Raw genomic sequence first — 16393 nt, 5'->3', positions numbered from 1 at the left:
TAATAGATACTTGACATAGAATAATAATCACTAGAAGATCTAATGAATGTTTTCCTTATGCCAGGAACTATTATAAAAGCTTTACACCTACTTGTGTAACCCTTTCAACCACACTGTGTAGAAGGTTTTTTCTTCCTGTTACAGATGGGAAAACTGAGGTACAAACTATTAGATAACTTATCCCAGAGTGAAACAACTGATAAGTATCAGAGCCAGGATTTGAGCCCAACCTTCAGGTTATAGGGGCTTCCTTGGTGACTCAGACGGTAAAGAATCTGCCTGCGATGCAGGAGACCTGGGTTTGATCCCTGGGTCGGGAAGATCTCCTGGAGAAGGGAATGGCTACCCACTCCAGTACTCTTGCCTAGAGAATTCCATGGACGGAGGCTACAGTCTATGTGGTCTCAAAGAGTCAAACAAGACTAACACACAAACGCACATCAGGCTCTAGACTTTCCACTTAATCAAAAGAAGTAAAGATTTTCCTGATAATATTTATTAGAATGGTTTGATGGGAGATGTTAGTTTACCATTTGTCCTACTCAGATTAAAGAATGATTGACTTGACCAAAGCTCAAGATACTGTTTTAAAAGTGTGGAGTTTGCAGTTAGAGCTGGCATTTCTAAATATCTTTGCACATAGATAATGTTTAAAAACCTGGTAAATTCATTATATGATTCTAACCTGTGTCATCCAGCCAGTCCCCTGAGTTATTTTAATTTTTATTCATCCATTTTTAAAATTTAGGTAACAATTGATAAATAGCTATTATTTTCCAGACTCTGTGATGGATTTTACTTCTGTTATCCCATTTAACCTTTCTGACAATCTTGTGGGAAAATAGGCTTTGTGAGATTAAGGAGCTTGCTCATATAAAGGGGCAGGGTAAGAGAAAGAATAGAGGTGCCAGCATAGAGCTGCAGGAATCTTGGGTATTAAAGCAACATGAAAAAGAAGAGAGAAATAAAAACTTAAATAGTGCTTCATAAGAGAAAGCAAGGGGAAAAAAAGAGTGTTAAGAAAGAGGAGGTGGTTCAGAAGTGTAAAATGAGTTTGGTGAAATCAAGATGAGACAGAAGAAACTCAAGTCCTTAGAACTGGGAATTCATGGATTCTTAGGCCTCTTGGAGAGAAGCACTTAAGTAGAGAAACATTTTTATAAGTTGCTGTACATAAATCTCTGAATACTGGGTCTACAAATAATAATTAAATGAGATTTAATACATAGCAGTACAGAGCTCTGGAAGTGATGCATTATTTCCTCTGTATTTTTAGGTTTCATTTAGTGGAGAAATTGGATATAATTTTGGAGGAGTCAGGGCAGAGTTTTTCTACTGTCTCTTTCAAGAAATGACCCGGCCAGAATACGGAATGTTCACATATCCTGAAGAGGCTTCCTACATGTGGTTTCCTGTCAGGGTAAGTCCTCTTTTCTTGGTGTAGGTATTTCTTGAGAGAAAAGGTGTAGGGATATACCATAGAAAATTAGGTTGTCTAGGACTGTTTTATTTTAGGAGAAGAATTATTGCTATAATTATGGAGATAAATTTTAGTTCTAAAAGGTGATATTTTTTTCTTTAAACTGGGGTCCTCTTCCCCCAGATTCTCAAGTCCACACAGGAGAACTTCAGCAATATATATTTTTGATCATTTATAGAATGTATAGGTAAAAATGAGCCCTTCCTTTCTTAGGCATTCATTCTTTGTTTTAGTTCTTTTTCTTCAATGAATTTAAAGACAAAGGCTATGAATATTGGAGTGGGTTGCCATCAGGGGATATTCCTGACCCAGGGATCCAACTCACGTCTCCCACATTGCAGGCAGACTCTTTACCATCTGAGCCACCAGGGAATCCCATTAGCACCTCTATGAGTAGGAAATGACAGCCCACTCCAATATTCTTGCCTTCCATGGACAGAGGAGCTTGGCAGACTACAGTCCAGGGGTTTGCTAAGAGTCAGACACGACTGATTGACTGACTGAGCACACACACATGCAGTTAAGATCTGGGCTTCCGAGGTGGCTCAGTGGTAAAGAATCCACCTGCCAAGCAGAAGACTCAGGTTCAGTCCCTGGGTTGGGAAGATCCCCTGAAGAAGGAAATGGCAAACCACTCCAATATTCTTGCCTAGGAAATCCCATGGACAGAAGAGCCTGGCAAGGATCAGATAAGAGTTGGACATAACTTTGAGATTAAATCACCACCACCACCACCATCAATTAAGATCCTACTGCCTTAGCAAATTTGATGATTATAATGCAGTATTGTTGCACGTACCTAGTGGCTCAGATGATAAAGAATCTGCCTGCAATGTGGGACACCCAAGTTCAATCCCTGGGTAGGGAAGATCCCCTGGAGAGGGAAATGGCAACCCACTCCAGTATTCTTGCCTGGGAAATCCCATGAACAGAGGAGCCTGGCGGGCTATATAGTCCATGGGGTCACAAAGAAATGGACATGACTTAGTGATTAAACAGCACAGTATTGTTATCCATACTCACTATACTTTGCATTTGACCTCTGGGATTTATTTGCTACTCCTTGCAGTTTCTCCCCTTAAACAACATCTCTCCTATCCCCTCACCCCCATCCTGTTAAATCTTTTAGTAACCAAAACTGTGGGAGAGATTTAAATTGACTTGGTGATTGAGTATAAAACCTAAATATTCTTATCTCAAGATTTTTGGTTTTAATTTGTGATTTGATTTTGATTTTAAAAGGGGAAAAAAGGTTCAATTAATGTAAATATTCCATTGTACTGGTAAAAATTTACAATACATTAAGTTTTTTTTTCTCCTTTCAGCCTAAATTTGAAAAGAAGAGTTATTTCTTCTTTGGGCTTCTATGTGGACTTTCTCTATTCAATTGTAATGTTGCTGACATCCCTTTTCCACTGGCTCTATTTAAGAAACTTTTGGACCAAACGCCATCACTAGAAGACTTGAAAGAACTCAGTCCTATTTTGGGAGAGTAAGTTAACATAGTTCTTTTTTCAGATACATTTATGTATCTTAAATATATTTATACTATAGTATGATTGGACTGCAAGGAGATCCAACCAGTCCATCCTAAAGGAGATCAGTCCTGGGTGTTCATTGGAAGGACTGATGTTGAAGCTGAAACTCCAATACTTTGGCCACCTGATGTAAAGAGCTTACTCATTTGAAAAGACCTTGATGCTGGGAAAGATTGAAGGTGGGAGGAGAAGAGGACGAAAGAGGATGAGATGGTTGGATGGCATCACCAACTCAATGGACATGAGTTTGGGTAAACTCTGGGAGTTGGTGATGGACAGGGAGGTCTGGGGTGCTGCGGTTCATGGAGTCTCAAAGAGTCAGACACAACTGAGCGACTGAACTGAACTGAACTGATGATTGCCATTGTAGATATAATTAGCACCTCTATCTCATCTCATAATTATATTTAGATAAATATTTAAACATATACACATTTCAGTAGTATTTTTATGTTCAATAATAGCATTCTGGGTACTTTAAATTGATTTTAACTTAGGCAAGAATTGTTAGGTAATAATTTAACTTTCTAAACAATTAAGAAAAGTTGAATTTTATATAGTTAGTCCTTGCTGTGCTGTGCTCAGATGCTCAGTCGCTCAGTCGTGTCCTACTCTTTGCAGCTCCATGACTGAAGTCTGCCAGGCTCCTCTGTCCATGGGTTTCTCCAGGCAAGAATACTGGAGTGAGATGCCATTTTCTCCTCCAGGGGCTATTCTTGACCCAGGGATTGAACCCAAGTCTGTTACGTCTCCTGCATTGGCAGGTGGATACTTTACCACTAGCGCTACTTGGAAAGTGCCCATAGTTAGCCCTTACTGTTTATATTAACCTTTAGACATTGTACAGAAACAGTCATGACAGAGCACAAGTACACCTTGGTGCACAACCTGCAAGTGATGTTTATTTTAATAGTTGTTACATGTCATTACCTTTCAAAGGAAAACATTTCTAAGTTAAAAGGTGAGCCACTACCTCACAAAACATATTGGTAACATATAATAGAAAGAGTTAATATCCCTGCTGTGTAGTGTTCCTGTATATCCATTAGAAAAGCTGATAGAGTATATAAGAAAGTAATCTACAAAGAAAGCAATAGAAATGGCTCATAAATTGAGATGATTGGTTTCAGACTTCACTGGTGGTGTAATGTAATGGTTAAGACTCCACGCTTCCAGTGCAGAGGGGTGCTGGCTTGGTCCCTGGTCCAGGAACTAAGATCCCATGTGCTGTGTGGCATGTCCAAAAAACTGTTTTAAAAAGATAATCAGTCTCCCTAGTGACCATAGAATACATATTAAAATGAGAGGCTAATGTGATTTCACATTGGCAGAGTTTGGAAATACTGGTGCTATATAGTATCAGCAAGGATTTGGGAAAAGGTTCACTCTGATTTTGGGAATTGTTAGTGGAAGTGTAAAGTGGTAACTCCTTTTCAGAGAATACTGTGGCAGTACAGTAGCCCCACTTTGTTTGCAGGAGATGCATTCCAGGCTTCCAAATGGATGCTTGCAACCATGGATAGTGTACACACATATACATGTAGATACACACACACACACACACACACACCATGTTTTTTCCTCTACATACGTGTTTTTTCATATACATACCTTTTACTTATGATAAAAAATTTGTAAATTTGGCACACTATGATAGTGGCAATAACAAATAATAAAATAGGACAACTGTAACAATATCCCTTCATGGATCACAGCCTTGTGGCAGAGAGGCTTGTATAACTCAGTGAAGCTAAGAGCCATGCCATGCAGGGCCACCCAAGATGGATGGGTCATAGTGGAGAGTTCTCACAAAATGTGGTCCACTGGAGGAGGGAATGGCAAATTATTCTTGCTGTGAGAACCCCCATGAACAGTATTAAAAGGCAAAGATACGACACTGGAATATGAGCCCCCCAGATTGGAAGGTGTCCAGTATGCTACTGGAGAAGAATAGAGGGCAGTTACTAATAGCTACAGAAAGAATGAAGAGGCTGGCTGAGCCAAAGCGGAAACAACTCTCAGTTGTGGATGTGTCTGGCTGTGAAATTAAAGTCTAATGCTGTAAGGAACAGTATTGCACAGGAACCTGGAATGTTAGGTCCATGAGTCAACGTAAATGGGACGGGGTCAAGCAGGAGATGGCAAGAGTGAACATCAGCATCTTAGGAATCAGTGAACTAAATGGATGGGAATGGGTGAGTTTATTTTAGATGACCATGGTATCTGCTACTGTAGGGGAGAATCTCTTAGAAGAAATGAATTGGCCCTCATAGTCAACAAGAGTCTGAAATGTGGTACTTGGGTGCAGTCTCAAAAATGACAGAATGATCTCGATTCTTTTCCAAAGCAAACCATTCAATATCACAGTACTCCAAGTCTATGCCCTAACTGCTTATGCCGAGAAAGTTAAAGTTGACCAGTTCTATGAAGACCTGCAAGACCTTCTAGAACTAACACCAAAAAAAGATGTCCTTTTCATCATAGAGGATTAGAATGCAGAGATAGGAAGTCAAGAGAGACCTGGAATAACAGGCAAATTTGACCTTGGAGTACAAAATGATGCAGGGCAAAGACTAATAGAGTTTTGTTAGAACACCTTGGTCATAGCAAACACTGTTTTCCAATAGCATAAGAGATGACTTTACACATTGATATCACCAGATAGTAAATACTAAAATCAAGTTGATTATATTCTTTGCAGCTGAAGATTGAGAAGCTCTTATATACAGTGAGCAAAAATAAGACCTAGAGCTGACCGTAGCTCAGATCATCAGCTCATGATTGCAAAAAATTCAGGCTTAAATTGAAGAAAGTAGGGAAAACCACTAGGCCATTCAGGTATGACCTAAATCAAATCCCTTAAGATTATACAGTGGAGGTGATGAATAGATTGAAGGGATTAGATCTGGTAGACAGAGTACCTGAAGAACCATGGAAAGAGGTTTGTAACATTGTATAAGAGACAGTGACCAAAACCATTCCAAAGAAATAGAATTGCAAAAAGGCAGAATGGTTGTCTGAGGAAGATTTAGAAATAGCTGAGAAAAGAAGAGAAATGAAAAGCAAGGGAGAAAGGGAAAATATACTCAACTGAATGCAGAGTTCCAGAGAATAGTAAGGAGAGATAAGAAGACCTTTTTTTAAAAAAAAAAGTAGAGGAAAACAATAGAATCAGAAAGACTAGAGATCTCTTCAAGAAAATTGGAGATACCAAGGAATATTTCAAGCAAGGATGGGCCCAATAAAGGACAGAAATGGTAAGGAGCTCACAGAAGCAGAAGATATTAAGAAGAAGTGACAAGAATACACAGAAGAACTGTACAAAAAAGGTCTTAACGACCTGGATAACAATGATGGTGTGATCACTTACCTAGAGCCAGACATTCTGGAGTGTGAGGTCAAATGGTTCTTAGGAAGCATTACTATGAGCAAAGCTAGAGGAGGTGATAGAATCCCAGCTGAGCTATTTCACATCCTAAAAGATGATGCTGTTATAGTGCTACACTCAGTATGTCAGTAAATTTTGTACTCAGCAGTGGCCACAGGACTGGAAAAGATCAGTTTTAATTCCAATCCCAAAGAAGGGCAATACCAAAGAATGTTCAAACTACTACACAGTTTCACATTTCAGATGCTAGTAAAGTTATGCTCAAAATTTTTCAAGCTAGGCTTTAGCACTCTTTGAATTGAGAACTTCCAGATGTACAAGCTGGGTTTAGAAAAAGCAGAGGAACCAGAGATCAGATTGCTAACATTCATTGGATCATAGAGAAAGCAAGGGAATTCCAGAGAAATGTCTATTTCCATTTCATTGACTATGCTAAAGCCTTCAACTTTGTGGATCATAGCCAACTGGGAAACCCTTAAAGAGATGGGAATACCAGACCACCTTACCTGTCTCCTGAGAAATCTGTATGCAGGCTAAGAAGCAACAGTTAGAATCAGACATAGAACAACTAACTGGTTCATAATTAGGAAAGGAATATGACAAGGCTGTATGTATATTGTCAACCTGTTTATTTCACTTATATGCAGAGTACATCATGTGAAATGCCAAGCTGGATGAATTATAGGCTGGAGTCAAAGATTGTTGGGACAAATATCAAAAACCTCAGATATACATATGATACCACTTTAATAGCAGAAAGTGAAAAGGAACAAAAGAACCTCTTGATGGGGTGAAAAAGCTGACTTAAAACTCAGCATTCAAAAATGAAAATCATGGTATCTGGTCCCATCACTTCATGGCAAATAAAAGGAGGAAAAGTGGAAGCAGTGACAGATTTCTTTTTCTTGGGCTCCAAAATCACCGTAGATGGTGACTGCAGCCATGAAATTAAAAGACACTTGCTCCTTGGAAGAAAAGCTGTGACATACTTTGACAGCATATTAAAAAGCAGAGACATCACTTTGCTGACAGAGGTCTGTATAGTCAAAGCTATGTTTTTTTCAGTAGTCATGTATGAATGTGAGAATTGGATCATAAAGAAGGCTAAGCACCAAAGAACTGATGCTTTTGAATTGTGGTGCTAGAGGAGACTCTTGAATGTCCCTTGGACTACAAGGACATCAAACCAGTCAGTCTTAAAGGAAATCAACCCTGTATATTCATTGGAAGGACTGATGCTGAAGCTGAAACTCCAATACTTTGGCCACCTGATGTGAAGAACTGACTCATTGGAAAAGACCGTGATGCTGGGAAAGATTGAAGGCGGGAGAAGAAGGGGACGACAGAGGATGAGATGGTTAGATGGCATCATGAACTCAATGGACATGAATTTGAGCAAACTCTGGGAGATAGTAAAGGACAAGGAAGCCTGGTGTGCTGCAGTCCATAGGGTTGCAGAGTCACACATGACTTAGCAAGTGAACAACAACTGTAATAAAAGTTACCTGAATGTGGAATGCAGTCTTCCTATCTTTCAAAATATCTTATGTACAAATCTAATGCCTTTCCATCCTAACTAGCTTTATCATGCACTGTGGCCAGAATGCTGCAGTTTGAGGGGCAACAGCAAAACCAGTATGTTCCTTTGTCCTTCTTCACAATTTCCCAGATAGAAGATTCTTCTTACCATGGATTATAGCAACCTCAGGATATGATTTTTTTCTCTCCTCATTAAATTGAGAACTTTCAACTTTTCACTTAAAAGATATACTTTACAGCTTTTCTTTGGCACATCCCAATTGCCAGCATCACTACTCTTGCTCTTTGAGGCCATTATTAAGTTAAATAAGAGTTCCATGGATGCAGGGCTGTGATACCACAGTGGTCACGAGGCAGCTACTAAATGACTAACAGGTGGGATATGTTGGACAAAGGTATGATTCACATATCCTGGGACAGCTTAAGATTGCATCATGCTACTCAGAACGTCCTACAATTTAAAACTGATGAATTATTTAATTTTGGAATTTCCCATTTAACATTTTCCAATTGCAGTAGACCACAGATAACTGAAACTGTAAAAAGCAAAATCAGGGATAAGGTGAGACAACTTTGACCCAGCAATTGTACCTTTAGACATTTCACATTCAGAAATACACAATCACACCGGCTAGTGCACATTGTATTAGTTTGTAATACGTAGACTACCTAAATGTTCTTTAGTAAAGTGAAAGTGTTTGTTGCTCAGTTGTGTCCAACTCTGTGACCCCATGGACTGTAGCTCACCAGGCTCCACTGTCCATGGGCTTCTCCAGGCAGGAACACTGGAGTCGGTTGCCATTTCCTTCTCCAGTGCATGATAGTGAAAAGTGCAAGTGAAGTCGCTCAGTTGTGTCCGACTCTTAGCCACCCCATAGACTGCAGCCCACAAGGCTCCTCCATCCATAGGATTCTCCAGGCAAGAGTACTGGAGTGGGGTGCCATCGCCTTCTCCGAACTTCATATAGATGAACTAAGTAAAGACCGTTAAATCCATATTAGCATTTCTCAAACTTTTAGGTCTTAAGATTCTCAAAAATTAATAGAGGACCTTGAAGAGCTTTTGCTCATATTAAGTAAACTTGTCAGTATTTATGATATTAAAAATTAAAAGTAAAGAGTTTTAAATATAGGAATACGTACTTATTAGCTATCATATCACCTCTGGAAAACTGTTCTGTGCTCATGACAGAATGTGAGGAGGCAAGTAACATCTGAGTATTATTATAATATTTGTTTTGACCTTGCAGACCCTACCCCACCCAGCCAGTAAAGGCCTCAGGGATTCCCAGAAGTTGTAGTTACACTTTGAGAATCCCTGATCTCTGTACTCAGTAAAACTACTATTTTAATCCTAGAAGACTTAAAAAAAAAGAAAGAAAACCCAGCTGATTTAAAGTTTATATGGATGAGCAAGGGGCCAAGAATAGCCAGAGATCATTTGTAAGGTGAATAAGGATGGGGAACTTGGCCTACCAGATATCAAGAATCATTAGAAAGCTGTATTAATTAGGGCAGTATGAGTTTGGTGCTGGCTTTCCAATGGAACAGGAGAGTGTGGAACCTGACCCATATACATATAGCACTTTGTTAGAGGTAGTTTATTAGATCAGTGGGAATAGAAGTACTCTTCAAGTAATGCATCTGGGGAAAAAAAATGAGAGCAGATACCTTAGGCCATGGACCGAAACCAACTCTGTGGATTAAGGACTTAAATATTGAATGTAAAAATGAAGGAAATATGGACAGTTATTTCACACTATTGCAATTTCTCAAGCAAGACATAAAAATACCAACATTATAGGAAAGATTGATACATTTAACTGCAGTAAGATGAAAGAAATTCTTTGTTCATAAAGAGATACCTTGCTGCTGCTGCTACTACTAAGTCGCTTCAGTCGTGTCCGACCCTGTGCGACCCCATAGATGGGAGCCCACCAGGCTCCCCCGTCCCTGGGATTCTCCAGGCAAGAACACTGGAGTGGGTTGCCATTTCCTTCTCCAGTGCATGAAAGTGAAAAGTGCAAGTGAAGTCGCTCAGTCATGTCCGACTCTTAGCGACCTCATGGACTGCAGCCCACCAGGTTCCTCCGTCCATGGGATTTTCCAGGCAAGAGTACTGGAGTGGGGTGCCATTGCCTTCTCCCAGAGATACCTTAGCAAAGAGAAAAGGTATTCTTCAAACTGTAGATATGTGTATAACATGTTGAGGGTGGTAGAAAAGTGAGATAAGAAACATACCCTTTATACGTAGATATAAGATACTGGCCGTGTTTTAGTTCTTGTTTGGGGAAGTGTTCTTCATAAACACACCCATAAATAAGCAAATAAGCCAACCATGGACATACAGTGACAAAGCATCATGAACCAAATCTATGATGAATCCAGTTTTGTCAGCTGAGTTCCCATTAGTCTCTCTCAGCACCCCCAAAACACAATAAAACATGGTCTGTTTTTACCATGATACTGTTTAAAAGATCCAACATTTTAGAGAATTATTTGGCGGTCCAGTAGTTAGGACTTGGTGCTTTTACCACCATGGCCTGTGTTCAATCCCTGGTTGGGGAACTGAAATCCTGCAAGCTGCATGGTGTGGCCAAAAAAAAAAGATCCAGTTTTGGCAAAATTTAGTAATAAAAAATCCAGCAGGGGAAAAAATCAACTGATTGCACCTTCTCCCAGAGGCCTTACCCAATGACAAGCATCCCTTTAGAGAGTTAACAAAGCTCTCCCATGTTGTACCTGTACCAGTTATGCTGTTTCTAGTGGTACTTATCCGACACCACTGTAGCTAGGGTGGAGGGAAGAGAGCTGAGAATTGGGTGGGGAGCCTGCAGAATTACAAATAAACGTCCAAACCTCACACTTTTGGCTGCAGTCTGGCCCTAGTTAGACTATCAATATACAGAAACAAGTGACATGAACTAAACCTGACCTCCCACCTTGAGAACAGGCATGCCCTTGACATTTTTAGATGATGTATCTAGCCATCATGATTACTGACAATAAGACTGTTCTTTAGGAGTTTGCAGACACTTCTGGATGATGATGGCGATGACTTAGAAGAAGTATTTCACATCCATTTTAATGTAAGTAACAGTAAAAATAAAATGAAATGTCATATTTAATCTCTTTTACTACTTATATACCTTATAAATGTATATGCTTTATAAATTTGTATACTCTATAAAGTTATAGACTTTATAATTGGGTTAACTATTTATATACTTTTAATAAAAAACCAAACTATAAATTAAGGTAGTACAAAAGGTATTTTTTCTCATTTTTCTTGAGCTGGGTGTATTATCAGTTAGATTTTACTGAGTGACAGATAACACCTAAACTCAGTGGTGTAAAACAGCAAACACGAGTCTGGGGCTTTCTGGACCGGCCTGACTTGACTGTTCTGGGTGGATCACAGTGGCCTTGCTCCCACACCTGTTCGTTAGCAGGCTGGTTGGTTGAGGGGGTGCAGCTGGAACAGCTGTGTCTGTCCTAGCTGACTAGCTGAGGCTTCTTCACGGAGTGAAGAGTTACAGAAAGTAGGAGGAGATGGCAGGCCCCAACACGCAGCTTCCTTTCAAGCGTTTACTCCTGTCAGGTCCCACTGGTCAAAATCTTCACACTTCTGCACTCAGATTCACCAGCTGAAGAAATAGAGCCCCCTCTTGATGGGAGCTGTTGCAAAGTTATATGGCGTAAATACCAGGATGGGAGGAATTTTTGACCAGTTTTGCAAATCTACTGTGCTGGGTCTGTACTGTGTGAAGTGAATACCGAGAGGTGGCAATTTTCCCAGTAGTTCTTTCAGTATGATCAGTTAAAATAGATAATTCAGGTTTTTTAAAGTTTATTTTTCATTCTCTGTGATAAATGTGGTAAATTTTTTTTTACCACCTTGCTGGTTTTTATAACAAAAATATGTATTTTCACAAATTCTTGAGGAAAAGAGGTATGCTATAAAGTATTGTTGTTGACAGTAGATTGTTGGGGATTCTCTTGGAGATTACTGAGTTCATTTGTGGTTACAGGTGCATTGGGACAAAAATGATGTAGACTTAATTCCTGATGGAAGTCACGTAATTGTTGACCAGACTAACAAGTAAGTATAAAGAAATAATTGTTTTGTCTGAAAAGAGAAAGTGTTACTCGCTTAATCGTGTCCGATTTTTTGCAGTGTTTATTTCACTGGGCTCTTAAAATTCCTTGTCATTATAATTTTCCTCTCTTAACCATTTTCCAGTAAGGCGAGGATCAGTGCATGTTGTGTGCGTATGTGTGTCTCCAAGTTTGCTGCCGGCAGGGATGGAAATGGCTTTCTTGCAGAGGCCCTCTGTTATCTTTCTGTCTAGGGGATAAATACCTCTTTTTCTCCTTACCCGGCTTTACTTTTTCCTTTCCATGTCACACATTATCTGCCTTTATTTTTACTTGAGTGTTTCCCCCAGCTCTTAGGAGTGTGTGATGCCAAGAGCGTGGTCTGTTTTGCTCACTGTTGTTTGTCCAGTACCTAGTTCACAGTGGTGCCCAGTCCATAGCAGACACTTAGTTTTGTTAATATTATTAGATCTTACTGTGGTATCTTGACTTCCCATTACCTTATGGGATGCCATTTAAAGCCATAGAGTTTGGGATCATAGAATATTCCCGATAGTTAGTCAGAGTGGCAAAGAAATATCTAGTGAGCATTCTGGCCTAAAGCCCAGTGTTTTTCTTAAAATCTTTATTTAAAAAAATTTTGAATTATAACATATAGAAAAGTTCAAAGTTATAAGTATGCAGATCAAGAAATGGAACATTTCTAGCTCTGTGGTATATTTAATCAGTATACCTCAATTTTGTCCATAGAATTATTGATTGCCTGGCCCCTTCCCCTGAAAGAACTGGCAGGTGTGCCCAGAGGCACCAGGGAAGTCTGAATAATAGTACACTGTGGATCTTAAACCCCTTGTGGCACTGTGGATCCTTCTTTGAGAATAAGGGCCCTGCACACCAGCAGTGGTGTGGAGATGGTGCAGGCGACCGTCTTCCCCTTATTTGGAGAAGGTGCTGCAGCAGTCACCAGGCAGATCCCAAGGTCACCATCTCTTCCTCCATTTATATCATTCTTTTCACCCCTCTCTCGGTTTTGTTTGGAGTATTGCTGTAAACTGAAATCATTCTTTGTTTCATTAAAGGAGAGACTATGTTTCTAAGTATGTCAATTACATCTTCAACATCTCTGTAAAGGCAGTTTATGAGGAATTTCAAAGAGGATTTTACAAAGTGTGTGACAAGGAGATTATTGAATTTTTCCATCCAGAACAACTCAAGGATGTGATTATCGGAAATACAGATTACGACTGGGAAACATTTGAAAAGGTACATCATAAAGGCTGAGTGGTTTAAATTAAAATTGTATTTGTTTCTTGAATATTGTGTTTTTTGCATTTTTCTATAGAATGCACATTATGAACATGGATACGACAGTTCACATCCCACCATAGTGATGTTTTGGAAAGCTTTACACAAATTGACTTTGGAGGAAAAGAAAAAATTCCTTGGTGAGTGTTACATCAGGAGGAAGTCTGTACTCTTGTGTCCTTTTTGTGGGATAAGGAAATCTTGTTCTTCACAGGCATCACTTGCCTGTGAAGTCAGAGTCACTCATAGTCCAGTGGAATGTTCTTTATAGGTTGTCCCAATATAAAAAAAAAATGGTAATATTGATTTTTTCCAGTCATTTTCAATTCTGCCTATTGTAAATTTGGCTTCTTTGAGCTAAATATTGAGACTCCTGTAGTTGTATCATCACTCAGTTACCCAGGCCCCATGGGATGAGCCAAGCTGTACACTATCACTTGTCTCCATGGTTTTAACTCAACCTTCAGACTTCAGTCTGTTTTATGCCTACGCACTGCTTTTCAGATCATGAACTCCTTATTGGCAAATTCAGACTTAAATTGAAGAAAGTAGGGAAAACCACTAGACCATTTAGGTATGACCTAAATCAAATCCGTTATGATTATATAGTGGAATTGACCAAATAGATTCAAGGGATTAGATCTGATAGAGGGCCTGAAGAACTATAGACGGAGGTTCATGACATTGTATAGGAGGCAGTGATCAAGACCATCCCCAAGAAACAGAAATGCAAAAAGGCAAAATGGTTGTCTGAGGAGGCCTTGCAAATAGCTGTGAAGAGACGTGAAAGGCAAAGGATAAAAGGAAAGATACACCATTTGAATGCAGAGTTCCAAAGAATACAAGAAGAGATAAAAAGCATTCCTAAGTGATCAATGCACAGAAATAGAGGAAAACAATAGAATGGGAAAGACTAGAGATCACTTCAAGAAATTTAAAGATACCAAGGGAACATTTCATGCAAAGACAGGCTCAATAAAGGACAGAAATGGTAGGGACCTAACAGAAGCAGAAGATATTAAGAAGAGGTGGCAAGAATACACAGAAGAACTGTACAGAAAAGATCTTCACAACCCAGATAATCACAATGGTGTGATCACTCACCTGGAGTCAGACATCCTGGAATGTGAAGTCAAGTGGGCCTTAGAAAGCGTCACTACGAATAAAGCTAGTGGAGGTGATGATGGAATTCCAGTTGAGCTATTTCAAATCCTGGAAGATGATGCTGTGAAAGTGCTGCACTCAGTATGCCAGCAAATCTGGAAAACTCAGCAGTGGCCACAGGACTGGAAAAGGACTATTTTCATTCCAATCCCAAAGAAAGGCAATGCCAAAGAATGCCCAAACTACAGCACAATTGCACTCATCTCACATGCTAGTAAAGTAATGCTCAAAATTCTCCAAGCCAGGCTTCAGCAATACGTGAACCGTGAACTTCCAGATGTTCAATCTGGTTTTAGAAAAGGCAGAGGAACCAGAGATCAAATTGCCAACATCCACTGGATCATGGAAAAAGCAAGAGAGTTCCAGAAAAACATCTATTTCTGCTTTATTGACTATGCCAAAGTCAATGGCATAGTCATTTGCCATTTAATCACTGTGTGGATCACAATAAACTGTGGAAAATTCTGAAAGAGATGGGAATACCAGACCACCTGACCTGCCTCTTGAGAAAGCTGTATGCAAGTCAGGAAGCACCTCTTAGAACTGGACATGGCAACAGACTGGTTCCACATAGGAAAAGGAGTACATCAAGGCTGTATCTTGTCACCCTGCTTATTTAACGGACTACATCATGAGAAACGCTGGGCTGGAAGAAGCACAAGCTGGAATCAAGATTTCTGGGAGAAATATCAATAATCTCAGATATGCAGATGACACCACCCTTATGGCAGAAAGTGAAGAACTAAAGAGCTTCTTCATGAAAGTGAAAGTGGAGAGTGAAAAAGTTGGCTTAAAGCTCAACATTCAGAAAACTAAGATCATGGCATCCTGTCCCATCACTTCATGGGAAATAGATGGGGAAACAGTGGAAACAGTGTCAGACTTTTATTTTTCTGGGCTCCACAATCACTGCAGATGGTGATTGCAGCCATGAAATTAAAAGACGCTTACTCCTTGGAAGGAAAGTTATGACCAACCTAGACAGCGTATTAAAAAGCAGAGACATTACTTTGCCAACAAAGGTCCATCTAGTCAAGGCTATGGTTTTTCCAGTAGTCCTGTATGGATATGAGAGTTGGACTATAAAGAGAGCTGAGTGCCAAAGAATTGATGCTTTTGAACTGTGGTGTTTGAGAAGATTTTTGAGAGTCCCTTGGACTGCAAGGAGATCCAACCAGTCCATCCTAAAGGAAATCAGTGTTGAATATTCATTGGAAGGACTAATACTGCAGCTGAACCTCCAATACATTGGCCACCTGATGGGAAGAACTGATTCATTTGAAAAGACCCTGATATTGGGAAAGATCGAAGACTGGAGGAGAAGGGGACGACAGAAATGAGATGGTTGGATGGCATCACTGACTCTATGGACATGAGTTTGAGTAAGCTCTGGGAGTTGGTGATGGACAGGCAAGCCTGGTGTACTGCAGTCTATGGGGTCGCAATGAGTCAGACATGACTGAACGACTGAACTGAGTGCTTATCCTGAGACTTAATGATTGCCTCCCTCATTTCCTTACTCAATTTCCTTACTTATTTTTGAGAAACATTTATCTTCTTTTTTCTTTGGATAACATGGATGTTGAAAGGTATCCAGACTTTTCCAGAAACCCAACCTACCTTTCCAGTCTTTGAACTGGAAGTCCTCCTGGTTATCCCAGCCTAAATCTCTCCCTGCTCTGCCACAGCATTTACACTCATGAGGGACTAATTCCATGAGCTGTCTTACACCCTTTTTATTTTTCTCTGTTTGTCTTTTCCTGCCCAATAATTTAATATTCCCAACCAGACTGTAAGCTGCTTGAGGGCAGTGACTGTTTTCAGACTTTGTCCTAACAGTGGCCCCCAATGCAGTCCAAAGCACATGGGCCCTCAATTAGT

The 16393-nt window shown here is 39.8% G+C and overlaps 2 protein-coding genes across 5 annotated transcripts in view; one reads left to right on the top strand and one right to left on the bottom strand.

The window, feature by feature from the left end:
• The window catches only part of PYURF (PIGY upstream reading frame), an 89081-nt gene that overhangs the window by 65674 nt on the left and 7014 nt on the right, over window positions 1-16393 (bottom strand). The gene's annotated exons all lie outside the window — the stretch shown is intronic.
• Window positions 1-16393, top strand: part of HERC5 (HECT and RLD domain containing E3 ubiquitin protein ligase 5) — a 50158-nt gene that overhangs the window by 29337 nt on the left and 4428 nt on the right. For both annotated transcript variants that reach the window (XM_027544092.1, XM_027544091.1), the window contains 6 exons: window positions 1277-1420; window positions 2806-2972; window positions 10968-11034; window positions 11977-12047; window positions 13123-13306; window positions 13386-13488. In XM_027544092.1, the coding sequence (XP_027399893.1) occupies window positions 1277-1420; window positions 2806-2972; window positions 10968-11034; window positions 11977-12047; window positions 13123-13306; window positions 13386-13488 (736 nt within the window). The remainder of the gene's footprint in view (window positions 1-1276; window positions 1421-2805; window positions 2973-10967; window positions 11035-11976; window positions 12048-13122; window positions 13307-13385; window positions 13489-16393) is intronic.

Source organism: Bos indicus x Bos taurus, chromosome 6 (genome assembly GCF_003369695.1).
Source record: "Bos indicus x Bos taurus breed Angus x Brahman F1 hybrid chromosome 6, Bos_hybrid_MaternalHap_v2.0, whole genome shotgun sequence".
NCBI classification, from domain to species: domain Eukaryota; kingdom Metazoa; phylum Chordata; class Mammalia; order Artiodactyla; family Bovidae; genus Bos; species Bos indicus x Bos taurus.
This window is presented reverse-complemented; position numbering and strand designations above follow the sequence as displayed.